General features: G+C 34.6%; 2 protein-coding genes across 2 annotated transcripts; both read left to right on the forward strand.

The window, feature by feature from the left end:
- Window positions 1-938: 938 nt before the first annotated feature.
- Window positions 939-4,163, forward strand: LOC117336574 (vicilin-like seed storage protein At2g18540). The gene is made up of 5 exons (XM_033897184.1): window positions 939-1,026; window positions 1,666-1,843; window positions 2,138-2,443; window positions 2,682-2,873; window positions 3,941-4,163. The coding sequence occupies exons 1-5, from the start codon at window positions 939-941 to the stop codon at window positions 4,161-4,163; spliced, it is 987 nt and encodes a 328-aa protein (XP_033753075.1).
- A 324-nt stretch (window positions 4,164-4,487) lies between these two features.
- Window positions 4,488-5,401, forward strand: LOC117336575 (nucleolar protein 58-like). Its single transcript, XM_033897186.1, has 2 exons — window positions 4,488-4,824; window positions 5,109-5,401. The coding sequence occupies exons 1-2, from the start codon at window positions 4,488-4,490 to the stop codon at window positions 5,399-5,401; spliced, it is 630 nt and encodes a 209-aa protein (XP_033753077.1).
- The last annotated feature ends 12,239 nt before the right edge of the window (window positions 5,402-17,640 follow it).

Genomic DNA, 17,640 nt, shown 5'->3' on the forward strand with positions numbered 1-17,640 from the left:
AATTAAAAAGAAATAATCAAAAGGAAAGCAAAAACTGAGAACGCACGAAATCAAAAGGAAAGACAACAAGAGGAAATGAGAACGTACCAAAGTAAAACGAGAGACAGCAACAAGGACAGAGAACGAAACGAAGCAAAACAAAAGACAACAGAACTGAAAACGAAACAACGTAAAATGAGAGACAACAACAAGGACTCAGAACGCACGAAACAAAAAGCAAAGATAGCAAGAGGGACTGAGAACGTATCAAAGCTAAACGAGAGACAACAACAAGGACATAGAACGCAACAAAGCGAAACGAGAAACGACAACAAGAACTGAGAGCATACTAAGGTAAAAGTAAAGACAACAAATGGAACTGAGAATATACTAAAGCAAAACGCGAAACAACAAGAACTGAGAACGCACGAAACCAAAAGCAAAGATAACAAGAGGAACTGAGAACGTATCAAAGGAAAACGAGAGACAACAACAAGGACAGAGAACGCAACAAAGCGAAACGAGAGACGGCAACAAGAAATGAGAACATACCACAGCAAAAGAAAAGACAATAAGAGTAACTGAGAACGTACTAAAGCAAAAACAAAATTTTTTAAATAAAAAAGACAAAAAAAGACTGAGAACGCACGAAACCAAAAGGAAAGACAACAAGAGGAAATGAGAACGCACCAAAGTAAAACGAGAGACAACAAGAGGAACTGGGAACGTATCAAAGCAAAACGAGAGACAATAACAAGGTTTGAGAACCGATCAAAGCGAAACGAGAAACAACATCAAGGACTGAGAACGCACCAAAGCAAAGCAAAAGACAACAAGAGGAACTGAGAGCATACCAAAGTAAAAGGAAGACAACAAGAGGAAACGTATTTAAGTAAAAGGAAAGGCAATAAGAGTAACGGAGAACGTACTCAAGCAAAAAAAGCAAGGACTGAGAAAGCATGAAAGCGAAACGAGAAACAACAACAAGGACAGAGAACGCAACAAAGCGAAACGAGAGACGGCAACAAGGACTGAGAACGTACCAAAGTACAACGAGAGACAACAGCAAGGCCTGAGAACGGACTGAAGCAACGGAAAGACAACAAGAGGGACTGAGAACGTATCAAAGCAAAACGACAGATAGCAACAAGGACTGTGAATGAAACGAAGCGAAACGAGAGAAAACAACAATGCCTGAGAACGCACCAAAACGAAACGAGAGACAACAAGGAACGACAAGGCATCAAAGCAAGAGACAACAACAAGGACTGTGAACGCAATAAAACGACACGAGAGACAACAACGGCTGAGAGCGCATAAAAGCGAAACGAGAGACAGCAACAAGGACTGACAACGCACCATAACAAAGCGAGAGACAACAACAAGGACTGAGAACGCAACAAAGCAAAACAAATGACAACAAGGCAGAGAAATCAAGAGAACGAAACAAAACAAATACAAAAGAAAGAAAAAAAGAGAACAAAAAAAAAAACAACAAAGAAAGAAAACGCACAAAAAAAGAAGAAACAAAGGAAAGAAACAAAGAAAACGAGAGAAAAACAAGGATCAGAACGAACAAAAGCGAAACGGAAAACAAAAAAAGGAACAAGAACGCACAAACAAAGAAAACAAAAGAGAATAGAAATACAAGTAAAAGAAAAACAAAAGACTGGAACGAAATAAAAGGAAACAACAAGAAAGGAGCAACAAGAACGAGACAGAGAAAACAAGATAGGAAACATGAAAGCAAACGAAAAAACGTAAAAGGACAAAAACGCAAACAAACAGAAGACGCAACAAGCAAAGAAACAAAAGAAAAGAACAACAGAAAGGCAAAAAAGGATGAAACAAAGAAAGAAAAAAGGTAACGGAAACAAAGCAAAAAAGAAGAGAAAGCAAAGAGGAAAAGAAAAAGAAAAGAAAAAAAACAAGAAACGAAACGAAACAAAGAAAAAGACACAAGGACGAACACAACAAAACGAGAGACTGAACGCAATAAACGACACGAAAACAAACGGACGAGAACATAAAGAAAACGAAGAAGCAACAAGGAGGACAAACAAAAGAAAAAGAAACAAAACAAGAAGAAAACAAGCAAACAAGACAAAGCAAAGAAAACAAAGAAAAAAAGACAAAACAAAACTAGAACAAAACAAAGCAAACAAACACAAAAAGAACAAACAACAAACGAAGAAACAAACAAGGAAACGAAACCAAAAACAAAACAGAAACAACAAAGAGAAGAACCAAGCAAAGAAAGACGAACAAGCAAGACAGACAACAAGAACGAAAGCAACAAGAAGAAAACGAAACGAAAACAACAAGACACGAAAAACAAGAATGAAACAGCAACAGAACGAAAAAAAACGAAACAAAAACGAACGAACAACCAAAGCAACAGAAACAAGAGGAACAAAACCAAAGAAAAGAACAACAAACAGAACAAACGAAAAAAAAAACAGAAGCAAAAAACTGAGAATACAAGAAAAGAGGAAGACAACAAGAGAGAAACACAAACAAAAAAAACAAAAAACAAACGAAACAACAAAAAACAAAACAAACAAGAAACGACACAAAACAAAACGAAAGACAAAGCAAAACATGAAAGCAACAAAGAAAAAGAAAAAACGAAAGACAAGAACAAAAAGACAGAAAAACAAATAAGAGAAGAAAAACCAAAGACAACGAAAAAACAAACAAAGATACAAGACAGAAAGAACGACAACAAACGAACAGAAAGCAACAAACAAGAGAGAACAACAACAAGAACAAAGAAGAAACAAGACAATGAACAACAAAGAAAACGAAAACAAAAAGAAAGAACGAACTAAACAAACTAAAAGAGGACTAGAAAAAGCAAAAGAAACAAGACAGAAACAACAAGAAATGAGAAAGCAAAGAAACGAACAAGAAGAAAACAAGAGGAACGAAACAAACGAAACAAAACAAACAACAAACAAGAACACAAACGACAAGAAAGACAACAAAGAAGAGAACGAAAACAAAAAAAAAAGACAAACAAGAAGAAAAAAAAACGAGAAAAACAACAAATGAGAACCAACAAAGAAAAAGAGGAAACACAAGAACGAAACAAAAGCAAAGAGACAAACAACCAAAACTGAAACGAACAAAAGAAGAACAAACAAGAAAAGCGAAAAAGCGAACGAAACAGACAACAAAGGAAACGAACAGACGAAACAAACAACCAGAAAAAACGAAAAGAAAAAGAAAGAAACTGAAAAACAAAAAGCAAAAGAAAAAAGGAAACAAACAGAACGGAACGAAAACAAAAAAAAAACGAAAGAAAAGCAACGAGAACACAAAAGAGAACAAACAAAGAAGAGAAGACAAAGCAGAAGAGCAAAGGAAGCAAAGAAAGAAAGCAAGACGAAAAACAAACGAGAAGAAACGAACAACAAACAAGCAAACGCACAAAAGAAAGAACGAAAACGACAACAAGACGAGAACGCAACACAAGGACGAAAACGAAACAAACAAGACAAGGACGAACGCAAAAAACGAAGAAACAACAGGAGACAAAAAGCCAACGAAGACAAAGAGAACAAGACGAGAACGAAAAGCAACAAAGACAACAAAAAACAAAACAAGACGAAAAAGAAAAACACAAGAAAAAACAAGAAAACAAAACAAAGAGACAAGAACAAAAGCGTAACGAGAACAAAACAAGGACGAAACGAAACAAACAAAAACGAAAAAACAAAAAATGAGAGCAAACGAATAAACGAACGGGAAAAACAAACAAGACGCAAAACAAAGAACAAAGAACAAAAGAAAGAAACAGCACAAGGAATGACGAAAGCACAAAGAAACAAAGACGAGAAAACAACAAAGAAGAAAACAAGAAAAAACAAAAGAACAGAGACACCAAACAACAAAACAACAAGAGAAAAACAAAAAAACAAACAAAAGAAAAAACAAAACAAACGAGAACAAACAACAGAAAAAACGAAACAAACGAAGACAAAACAAGAAGAGAACGCAACAAACAAAACAAAGAGACCAACAAACGAAAAGAGAGAAAACAAAAAAACAAAAGAAAAAAGAAAGGAACAAAAAAACAGAAACAAAAAAAGACAGAAAACGAAAAGCAAAACGAAGAACAAAAAAAGAAAACGAAAACGAAAGACAAAAAACGAAACGAAAGCAAACAAAAGAAAAACTGAAAGAACAAGTAAAGAAAGACAAAAGAATCAGAACGACAAAAAAAAAGACAAAACAAAGGACAACAGAAAGAACAGAACAACAAAAACAACAAGACAAGAGAACAAGAGGAACGAAAAGAAAAGAAAACAACAAGAAGACTGAGAACAACAAAGCAAAACAACAAAAGAACAAAACTAAAAGAAAAGAAAGAAGAAAGAAACAGAAATAAAACAAGAAAAGAGAGACAAACACAGCAAAAGAAAAACAAAAAGACGAAACAAAGAAAACATAAAAAATAAAAAAACAGAAAACAAAGAAAGAAACAAAAAAAGGACAAAAGAGAAATGAAACGCACAAACAAAGAAGAAACAAAGGAAGGAACGAACAAACAACAGAAACAAAACAAGGTTAACGAACGAAAAGCGAAAAAAACAAATGCAAAGGAAGAAGCAACAAACAACAAAGACAAAGAGAAACAACAACAAAAAAGGAAGAACAAAGAGAAAGAAAACGAAAGAAAAGAAAGACTAATGGAAACGGAGACAAAAGCAAAAAAGAGGACTCGAAAAGATGAAGCGAAACAAAAAACAAAACAAGACAAAACAAGAAAAGAACACGTAAACAAAAGAAGAAAACAAAACAGAGAACAAACAAAAAGAGAACAGAAAAGGAAAGAACGAAGCAACTAAAGAGAGAGACACAACAAGAACTGAAAAACAAAGAAAACGGAAACAACAAGAAGGAGATCTAAGAAAAGCAAAGAAACAAAGTGAAACGACAAAGAAACGAAACAAACAACGAGAACGAAAAACCAAACAAAGAAAAAAGAAGAAAAAACAGAAAGAGAAAAAAGCAAAAGAAAGGAAAAGAATAGAGAACAACAAAACAAACAAAAAAAGAAAGAGAAGACTAACACAAAACAAAAGAATATAAAAAAAAAAACAAAAAAAAAAATAAAACGACAGAAAAAAAAGGAAAGACCAAACAAAAGAAAGACAAACAAGTAAAAGAGGACAAAAGGAAACGAGAAGAACAAAAAGAACGAGAAGCAAACAAAGCACAAGGAACTGAGAGCAAACAAAGAAAAGAAACCAGAGAAAGCGAAACGAGAAAGCAAAAGAAAGAAGAAAGACGAAACAAACCAAAAAAGACAACAAGAGGAAAGAGAAAAGAAAAGAAACAAAAGGACAAGAAACGAAAGAAAAGGAAAGAAAGGCAAAAGAAGAGAAGACAAGACAAGAAAAAAAACAAGGACTGAGAAGAGCAACAAGGAAAAGAAACAAAGCAACAAGGCACAAGCAAAACGCAAAGAGCAAACAAGGAGCAAGAGAGGAACGACAAAAAACAAGACACAAGCAGACGGAGAAAGATCAAAAAAAAGACAGGACAAAAGATAACAACAACGAAGCAGAAAAGACAGAAACAAAAGGAAAACGAACAAAAGAAAACGAAGACAACAAGGAACGACAAGCACAAAAAAAGGAACGACAACAAGACTGAGGAAACAACAAGCAAGAAGACAAACAAAGGACAGAGACCAAACAAAACAAGAGACAACAAAAGCTGACAAGACAAACAAAACGAGAGACCAACAGAACTGAAACGAAAAACAAACGAGAGACAACAACAAGGACAGAGAACAAAAAAACGAAAACAACAACAAAAGAGAACGCAACAAACAAACAAACAAACAAGAAGGACAACCAAAAACAAACGAGACAAACAAAACAAGAACGCAAACGAAAGGAACAAAGACGAAAAACAGACAACAACAGGACTCAGAACGAAACAAAACGAAACGAGATACAACAACAAGGACGGAGAACGCAACAAAACGAAACGAGATACAACAACAAGGACGGAGAACGCAACAAAACGAAACGAGATACAACAAGAACTAAGAACGCGCCAAATCGAGACAATTGGCAACAAGGAACGAGAACGAAACCAAGCAATACGAGAAACAGCAACAAGAACTGAGAATGAAACAACGTAAAATAAATGACAATAACAAGGACTGTGAACGCACCAAAGCGTAACGAGAGACAACAACAGGGACTGAGAACACAACAAACCAAAACAATAGACAACAACAAGAACTGAGAACGCAACAAATCGAAACGAGAGACAAAAACAACAACAACTGAAAACGTAACGAAGCGAAACGAGAGACAACAACAAGATCTGAGAACGCACCAAAGCAAAAGGAGAGAAAACAACAAGGACTATGAACTAAACGAAACGAAACGAGAGACAACAACAAAAACTGAGAACGAAACAAAACAAAAGACAACAACAAGAACTGAAAACGCAACAAAGCGAAACGAGAGACAACAACAACTGAAAACGCAACGAAGCGAAACGACAGACAACAACAAGGAATGAGAACGCAACAAAGCAAAACAAAAGACAACAGAACTGAAAACGAAACAACGTAAAATGAGAGACAACAACAAGGACTCAGAACGCACGAAACAAAAAGCAAAGATAGCAAGAGGAACTGAGAACGTATCAAAGCTAAACGAGAGACAGCAACAAGGACATAGAACGCAACAAAGCGAAACGAGAGACGACAACAAGAACTGAGAGCATACTAAGGTAAAAGTAAAGACAACAAGTGGAACTGAGAATATACTAAAGCAAAACGCGAAACAACAAGAACTGAGAACGCACGAAACCAAAAGCAAAGATAACAAGAGGAACTGAGAACGTATCAAAGGAAAACGAGAGACAACAACAAGGACAGAGAACGCAACAAAGCGAAACGAGAGACGGCAACAAGAAATGAGAACATACCACAGCAAAAGAAAAGACAATAAGAGTAACTGAGAACGTACTAAAGCAAAAACAAAATTTTTTAAATAAAAAAGACAAAAAAAGACTGAGAACGCACGAAACCAAAAGGAAAGACAACAAGAGGAAATGAGAACGCACCAAAGTAAAACGAGAGACAACAAGAGGAACTGGGAACGTATCAAAGCAAAACGAGAGACAATAACAAGGTTTGAGAACCGATCAAAGCGAAACGAGAAACAACATCAAGGACTGAGAACGCACCAAAGCAAAGCAAAAGACAACAAGAGGAACTGAGAGCATACCAAAGTAAAAGGAAGACAACAAGAGGAAATGAAAACGTATTTAAGTAAAAGGAAAGACAATAAGAGTAACGGAGAACGTACTCAAGCAAAAAAAGCAAGGACTGAGAAAGCATGAAAGCGAAACGAGAAACAACAACAAGGACAGAGAACGCAACAAAGCGAAACGAGAGACGGCAACAAGGACTGAGAACGTACCAAAGTACAACGAGAGACAACAGCAAGGCCTGAGAACGGACTGAAGCAACGGAAAGACAACAAGAGGGACTGAGAACGTATCAAAGCAAAACGACAGATAGCAACAAGGACTGTGAATGAAACGAAGCGAAACGAGAGAAAACAACAATGCCTGAGAACGCACCAAAACGAAACGAGAGACAACAAGGAACGACAAGGCATCAAAGCAAGAGACAACAACAAGGACTGTGAACGCAATAAAACGACACGAGAGACAACAACGGCTGAGAGCGCATAAAAGCGAAACGAGAGACAGCAACAAGGACTGACAACGCACCATAACAAAGCGAGAGACAACAACAAGGACTGAGAACGCAACAAAGCAAAACAAATGACAACAACAAGGACAGAGAACTCATCAAAGCAAAACGAAAGACAACAACAAAACCTTAGAACGAAACAAAGCAAAACAAGAGACAGCAGAACTGAGAACGAAACAACGTAAAACGAGAGACAACAACAAGGACTCAGAACGAAACAAAACGAAACGAGATACAACAACAAGGACGGAGAACGCAACAAAACGAAACGAGATACAACAACAAGGACGGAGAACGCAACAAAACGAAACGAGATACAACAAGAACTAAGAACGCGCCAAATCGAGACAATTGGCAACAAGGAACGAGAACGAAACCAAGCAATACGAGAAACAGCAAGGACTATGAACTAAACGAAACGAAACGAGAGACAACAACAAAAACTGAGAACGAAACAAAACAAAAGACAACAACAAGAACTGAAAACGCAACAAAGCGAAACGAGAGACAACAACAACTGAAAACGCAACGAAGCGAAACGACAGACAACAACAAGGAATGAGAACGCAACAAAGCAATGCAAAATACAACAAAAGTGACTGATATCGCAACAATCAAAGCGATTGGAAAGTCAAAGTGAAGACACAAACAGGAGGCTCGAAAATACATAGGAGATGGAATACAAAAAAGTTAAAAAGAAAATACAGGAGGCTCGAGAATACATTAGGAGATGGAATACAAAAACGTTAAAGGAAGAACAACAGGAGGCCCGAGAATACATTAGGAGATGGAATACAACAAAGTCAGAGGAAAGACCAGAACAGGAGGTCAGAGAATACAATAGGAGATGGAATACAACAAAGTCAAAGGAACGACAACAATAAGAGGTCAGAGAATACATTAGGAGATATAATACAACAAAGTCAAAAGAACGACAACAATAAGAGGTCAGAGAATACATTAGGAGATATAATACAACAAAGTCAAAGGAAAAACAACAATAAGAGGTCCGAGAATACATAAGGAGATGGAATACTACAAAGTCAAAGGAAATATAAGAACAAGAGACCCGAGAATACATTAGGAGATGGAAACAAAGTCAAATAAAAGAACAAGACACCGGAGAATAGATTAGGGGATGGAATACAATAAAGTCAAAGGAAAAACAACAACAGGAGGCTCGAGAATACATTAGGAGATGGAATAATACAAAGTCAAAGGAAAATAGAAATTAAGAACTTCCAAAAACATGTGTACCTTCATTCACAAGCGTCTGCATTTGGTTAGTATTTATAGAAAAAACATGTAAGCTTCAAACCTATTATGATTTAGCGCTAATATTTGTTTCTATAACGACTTACTAGATGCAGACGCCTATGCTTTATGTTATATGAATACACCATGATATAAAAATCGGTGTCTGTTAATCATATTTGAATGAAAAAGAACACTGGGTTCATGATTTAATTCAATTAAGTCTTGTAATTTTACTGTTAGGTATAAATGAATACAAACATTTCGACGACGTACTTTGTCTAACCGATAAAAAAAATCTTAACCGCATTTAGCAGCCTTTCACCGATTTACACAGTTAAGTAGGTACATAGCACGTGACCTCGTGACCTCAGATTAGAATATTTCTATCACAGAAGAGTCAATATCCAGATGGGGAGTACAGGTATAACATACTCGTATTATCCGAGTTTTTCGAGTTATCCAAATTCGAATTATCCGAGTTTATTTTACTAAGATAAAGAGAGAATTCGGCCGGGACCGGCGAGGTACTTCGAGTTAAGCGGGGTATTCGAGTTATCCGAGTTCGAGTTAACAAGGTCCCACTGTATAGTCAACCTATGTACTGTGTAACCACATAACGTTCTGTCCATAAACATTGGACAGGTGAGCTTACCTGGTAAAGAAATTTAATCTCCATAATTATATTTCACGTTGAACGCAATGTGAGAGGTCACGTTGATCTGATGATACCTACTAGACTAATTTTTAAAAAGTAGGTAAAAGAAAATGTTGAAACTATATTTCAATCGAAAGGTGACTCTAAATCTTAGCTGTTTAACAGATACGTCATTACCATGAATTGCAGAAACATTATTTTTCGAAATGTTGAGGCAATGTTTTCTGCGCGGATAGATTATTGGAGAATATGGTTCATTATCCTGTGTGTCCTTTTGCTTTCAAGTGAAATAATTGTTTTATATCATAAGCTTTCACTCGATTTGCCTGTTCCCCTTTCCTCCTTGCTCTGATTTCATAAACTGCAGCTGTACTAACTATCTTGTGGGATTTTTTGTTTGTTTTTGTTTAATTTTTAATTTTTTTCCAATATCATAAATTTTGTGTGTGTATGTTTGTTTTATGTTATTTTTTTCTACCATATCTATTTTGTGGGTATGTTTTTTCCCTACAATATTTTGTATTTTTTTTTCATTAAATGTTTTCGTTGTTTTGTTTTTTATTTATTTTTTTCTCTTTTTTTTTTTCTTTCTTTCATAAGTATTTTGTGGGTGCGTTCAATCACTACTAGATTTCATTCTAATTTGCCTTTTTTTGTTTCCCCCATGACCTGATTGATTTCTAACGTAAATCATTACTGGTATTCATTATAAATCTGTCAGTCCGCTTCTCTGCAATCGCCCATTTTGTTTTCCTCTATCAATTATCACTATTAGAAGTCTTAGCTCAGTCCATTGTGTTGGCGAGTGTAATGGATGGGCCGGTCCACTTTATAAATGCGGTGACTATATTTAGTCTCATCGGACTACACTTAAACGACCGTTACTAACCCCTCTGTACTGTACTCACCCACATGCACTAACCGCCTCGTTTTGGGACTTAACACTCAGAGATAAGTTAGATATGCTTCTCCTGCATGTTTTAAATGTCAAATTACTTCCGTGATATTTAAAAATACAGGTAATGTCAGAGACCTCTGGTAATGTTAAGCGAGATATATACACATATATTTTAAGACATACAAAAATGTATATATGTATTTTTACTTATGCTATAAAATTTCATATTTTGTTGTTCTTATTTATTTATTTATCTATTTATTTTTTCATCTATTCCTTTTATCAAACTAACATGAGCAAGATATGATTTAAGACATACAAAATGTATATGTATCTTTACTTATGCTATAAGATAGCATATGTTGTTTTTATTTATTTATTTATCTATTTATTTATTTTACCAATCAAACCTAATTTTCGAAATCACAGAAATAAGAATTTACTGTAATAAATTACGGACATTATGTAGTGTTTGATTATATACTGCTTATATGTATATATATTGCTGCTTGATTATGTGGGCATTAAATGGCTTGTAGAACGTTATTTATACATTTTAATTGCTTGTGGAATAGTAGTGATATATGCTTATATATTTGATCAATTTTACATATTTTCAACTGTTTTCTCTTATCTTACTCTATTTTACATACATATATCCAGATTTACATTTTCTGGTGTCATGCGCTACGCGTGTATCATATGTTGGTGATCCACAGAAGAAAAAAGGAAATAGTGACGTCATACGGCACACAACACGAATCTAGTAATTGATCGGATCAGTAACTCCAGACTCTGTACCTGGTGACATTAGCCTCGACTTGAAGAACTGATATTGAGGCTGGGAAATATAGATCGATCCCAGTTGTGAGACAGCGAGTGAAGTGCCCTCATTCCGACGTAAACTCTATTTTAGGTACAATACGATCACTTTGTTACGTCAGACACGCTTCGGGCATCCAAATGAAATGAATTCGTCCTACGTCCTCCCATATTTTCAGACATAAACCGTTCCAGAGATAGCGAGACAACGGTGATGTAGGATTCAGTAGGCACCAGAAACACAAATTAATGGAATACACATTTAGATGGGGAATTTACTGATTTCAAGTCATTGAATATAATTTCAATATACTAGTAATATAATACTCACATCCGTTTAAGAGGAATACATTTTTTTTTTCAATTTTGCCATTGTATATAAATACAAATTCAAATTAACACATAAAATTGATATTGGACGTAATTCGTTTATCAAAGATGTCTGATAAGACTACATGTATTTGTAAACAAACGCTCCGTAACTAAGGGGATTTCTTCAACTTAATTTTTACAAAGGAAAACGTTCCCTGATTTAAGACATTTTTTTTATAGAAGTAACTTTCATTCTTATCTGCAATGTTGTTTTTTAAGATAAAGAATTTTCTGAATTTCAATAATGTTGAGAACATCATCTAGGCCTATGTGAAGTTTTATAATACTTGCCGGTCAACAGATAACGATGACAATTGATTTTGTTGTGTATATGCCTAATGACGTCAATCTAACCGGTATGTGAATTACAAGTAGAATATATATATTACATACATATATACCAGTTTTGGGATGTATGACAAGCTGTTGATGAAAAAAAAAAAATTTATTAATAGCAATCATTTAGTTTGTTATCAAAATAAGTTATTAATATAATAAAATGCCTCTTTTTTCCACAACACCAGGCTTGCCATTATTCTAAATATTTGTGAATTATTGATTATTGATTATTATCAAATAACTAAATCACTGTAATCAAAATACCTACAAGAATTGATGTATTTGTATTCATTCATTAACGTCGTACTTTTTTTAATTAAAGATATCCTTAGCTGGGCCCCGTCTTTAGGTTACTTGGTACTTACAAGGAAATAGCTCTTCGCCGCTACACATATATATACATGTATATTCAAATATAAGCGATATATATATAGTGCTCTATATATAACTGTTCCGTATGACCGTGAGCTATACTTGTACTAAGTCCATCTAGTAGATATAATTATTTATGTCGATATAAATACAACACATACATTCCACGCCAGGTCAGTGTGCCCATTTCTAAACGCCGCGTGTATAGGTCACGACAAAACTGCCGTCTTCAGCAGAAATGTACATAGCGCCTTCGTGAATCTTTCATGAAACCTCTCTGTGTACAAATCAATACTATTAATTTATGTTGATACGTAAATTCGGCTACAAAAGCAATGTTTACTTTGTTAATAAATCATTATGATTAAGAGTTAGTTTGCTGTAATGTGAAATATTGACCAGGATCTCACACTATACAATACCAGTAGTTTCCATTGAAATACTGCAAAATCGATTTGTCTACCGGCCCAGAGAGACATGGGCTAGATACATAGTTTGTTGTTGTTCAACTCAATATCTAGGTCTCCCATATATCTTAATTAACCTGTTAAAATACCACGACGTTTAAATTTCATGTCACCAACCGCTTAACTGACACAGAACCCTTATCATGCGGGACTAATCGGCCTCTGGCCCATTGACGTTCTAGTGTACCCAAAGGCCCGAATACCTGTACTGGCTATGCAGAAAACGGCTGTATATAATACGTAATAGACCTAAAAGATCGAAACAACCTCGTTGTCGACCCGCTATGACCCAGTATGACCCAGTAAGAGCGAGTTCATCAACCTTACGTCAACTCATAATGGGAGTCGTTCACCCTTCCTACAGGGGAGTGATCCCTGTGCAAGAATAAAAATACAAAAAAGTATATAAGGTCGATTCACCCAATTTGGGTTCAGTCTATTTTAAAATGACACGAACTTTACTAAAGCAGAAAATTACTAAAACTATGGACTGATCCTTACCTGGTTTAACTATAAATAGAAGACGTAACTGTACTTATGTCTGTACTGCAAGCGTGTATACATGTACAATGAAATAAATGCACCTTTGTGTCTACAACGACACTGCGATGTCCGTCGTCCGACGTCCGTTTCAAGTCTTGCATAACGCCAATGAAGATTTATTTTTTGTTTTTCCTTTCGATGAATTTGGCCTGGAAAATGTGCTGGACGAAAAGAAGGGATTCAATTTTGTATAAATGGACTGTAACCCGCCTGTGGTATTGCTACATACATGTAATTAGTGGAAATAGTTTAGCTTATCATTTGTTCTCTAAAGACAAAGGAATTTTAATGTTTATATATATATATCTGTGTGTGGAGTAAGAGTCCATGAGCAAATCATAGTCGATTTTCATTAAAGCGAGAATGTATACCCACCTCCATTTTTGGGTGAATGCACGTGGCTTTCAAGAAAAATACGGGATGATATTTCAGATCAATTAAGTTAAAGATTAAAAGAGATTACAATCAAATAGTAGACTATACCACCCATTGGAAATTAATGAATATCACATCCCTGTTGTCAATATAGTCACAACATTTCGAAAATAAGAAACATTCAGAACAGTGTACAATTGTCTTCACCTGCTCTCAGTTTAAAATATTATTGTATTTTGTTGAAATATTTATGTAACAATGTACGCTTTATGTTAATACAGACCCCTTGTGGGACCCTGATTGGTGAACAAACCCTTGTTTCTTAGAAACAGGTAGTCCCTATCTAGGTATTACATGGACCCTTTCAACGCCCGTTTCGAGTAGTAACCAAATGATACAATTACAGTGGACCCTCGATAATCCGAACACCTTCGTTCCCAGTCCAAATCGTCCGGATTACGAGTTTTCCGGACTGCCGAATTTCGTCTACCAGGTCAAAAAAGTTGCGTGTAAGAGTTATCTTCCCTGACTATATACAATGTGGGACGTTTAAATGACATATTACATATCATAAACATGTCTAATTGTCAGTCTTTTTTAAAATGTGATTTTGTAGAAACTAAAAAATAAACAATGTTTTTAAAAGAACTTGTAAAGTGAAAGTTGTTTTATTTTTCAATGTCAACCTCACTTAATTGGTATGAATATGAGATCACAATCATGCTACCATGATTAGCTCCAATTACTCTCACCATTGATGAAGCGGTATTTTTAGAGGTATAATAATTGATACAATCATGACATAGCCATAGACCCCTAGTTGGGACAATCAACGACTACAAGTACTAGGCATGGACAGACAATACATTCATGTGACATGGGCAGTCGGGTCCATACCCAATCCTGGGCAATGATATAAGCTACATCGCTTTAAGAACACTTGATGGACATGCAGTGACAATGACAATGACAATGACAATATTTTATTCTCATAAACATATAAAGTGTAGAGAATTATATACATACAAAATTTGTACAGGACATATGATATAATACATCGATACATTTGTTAAGCAAGAGATTATCTTAAATATTGTTGAGTCGTATACTTATTTCTTTAATTAATTTCACAAGTGATTTCAATTCATCGTCTACTACAAAATTAAAAAGTGTATTAAATTAAATTTGAATGTACTTGGTCTTTCATAATAGTATCTAGATATATATTTTTTTCTGTTTAATGCTATTTGATGATCGCTGCAATTCCCAACTAAATCAAGTGGTCAAGCTGGACATGAGGATCGACTGTGAACATTGGGACAGCACAGAAACATAACTGGAAATGAACAAAAGGCGTACATTCATTGAAAATTGAAACGTTTTTACCGTGATGTCCCTTTAAATAGATAATGGAATTCGTCTCCTATTTCATTCAGGTTACACAGACTACAGATTCTATTTTCTCTTGGGATGTTATTCCATCTTCCGTATTCGATTGGTAATTTAATGTTACAAGTTCGAAATTTACAATAGGAATTAGCTAGCTTAGGAGGGAGGTCAAGTAGATATTTTTCTAAACTTAAATCATGTTTATAAATTCTGTAATTGGTCCCTTTCTGAGAATTGAAAACGTCATTTTTCCAATTACATATGAACAAATTTCTTAGGGTATGAAAAACAGTATTTTTTAAGCAGCGTATACTAGTAAATTCATGGTTTTCGAAAACATCTAATAAATTACATTCTTCAAAAATATTTTAAATTTAGTTAGACCATTGAGCATTATAATGTCTTAAAATTTGGAAAAATTTGTTGCTCAATTTATTATGAGTTGAGACCATCATTTTGGCCCAAAATCCAATCATACGAACTTTTATATTTATACTTAATGGAAACCTTCCCAATTCTCCATATATCATAAAGTTTGGTGTAGATGTTTTTAATCTAAGGATATGTTTACAGAATTTCAAATGTAGACGTTCTAAGAGCTTGGTGTCACAAAACCCCCAAACCTCACAGCCATATAGTATAATCGGTTTGATTGCTTTATCAAAAATATCCATTTTACAATCGATGGACAGATTATGATTTCTGCATTTTGAAATAGCGCCATACATGGCCCTAAGGCCTTTTTCATATAATTGTTTGATATTCAAATGTGTAAAACCATTTCTAGTGAAACAAACCCCGAGATATTTAAAATTTTTCACAATTTCTAAATTATTGCCATCATAGGTGAACTGTATATTTCGTGACACCGTTCCTCTCCCAAAAACCATTATCTTAGTCTTGTCAATGTTAACTTTAAGATGCCACAATTTTGAGTAGGTGTGAAATACGTTAAGTTGTGTTTGTAAATCTTCTACTGACTCTGCAAGTAGAATGGTATCATCGGCATACAACATTATATACAACTTGAGATAAACTTGTAGCTCTGTCTCTAGTTTTCCCGCCAAATTAGATAAACCTCTACAGTCATGTGATATTAAGAAATGTTCTAGATCATTTAAAAAGATTGAAATAAAAATGGGGACAAATTTTCCCCTTGTCTTACACCGGAATTACAATTAAAAATATTAGAGACAGAACCGCCTTTAATTACTTTGGCCTTAATTCCATTGTACATATTAATTATGACTTTAAAACATTTCCCTCCTATATTACTTGTAATTAATTTGTTCCACAGTCCTAATCTCCAGACACTGTCGAAGGCTTTCTCAAAATCTATAAATGCACAGTACATTTTACTTTTGAATTGTTTTGATAGTTCAATTAAAGAATAGAGTGAAAAAATATGATCAGTTGTAGAATGATGTTTTCTAAATCCCGCTTGGTTTTCTAGTATAAGTTCAATGCTATCTGCATAATTGGTGAGTCGTTCATTGATAATGGTTGTAAATAACTTACCCAGACAGCTTACCAGTGTAATTGGTCTGTAATTATTAGCATCATGGATATCTCCTTTATTTTTAAAAACTGGTATAATATTGCCCATCAACCACACATCTGGGATATTACCAGTGTCGAATATATAATTAAAGAGTTTGACGTATAATGGTAGCATGATATCTGCAGTAGATTTTATATATTCATTACATACTAGATCTTCACCAAAAGCCTTATTGTTTTTTAATCTAAAAATACATTTTGATATTTCTGATGAAGATATAGGTATATTTAAACAAGTATTGGCTCCCAGGTTCGATAACTCTTGGAGCTGTTCACTGGAAAATATATGATTATAAGTTCCCTCAACATTATGGTTAAAATATTTACTGAAATAATTGTAGAGATCCTCGATATCTGCCTTACATGTTTTTTTCTTACTAGGACTACCTTTGTTTAATATTTTCCAATATTCTTTTGGGTTTCTAGATCTTAAATTGTTTAATTTCGTTTTAATCTGAATTTTATGTGCAGTAACTGATGACTTCAGCGTTTTACGATATTTGCGTTCCTTATCGTATAAATCTTCTTTAAATACTTGGTCACCATACCTTTTATATAATCTTTTGGCTTTTCTGTAATTCTGTCTTGCTGATTTACAATCTTTAGTGAACCATGGCTTTTTGAAATTGGAATGTTTGGTCATAGGTTGGGTAGTACCAAAAGCATGTTTAGCGGCATCGACGAAAATTTCACTCAAAGTATTTACAGTTTCATTGATAAAAGTTACATTTTCAATTTCATTATTGCACATGTTATTTACAATATTCTCTATATACGAGTATCTTTCAGATACTGACTGTACAAACTTATCCTTTTCAATATCATTCCATTTTTTTGGTTTGGGAATAAAACAATC

This window comes from Pecten maximus, chromosome 10 (assembly GCF_902652985.1).
Source record: "Pecten maximus chromosome 10, xPecMax1.1, whole genome shotgun sequence".
Lineage (NCBI taxonomy): Eukaryota > Metazoa > Mollusca > Bivalvia > Pectinida > Pectinidae > Pecten > Pecten maximus.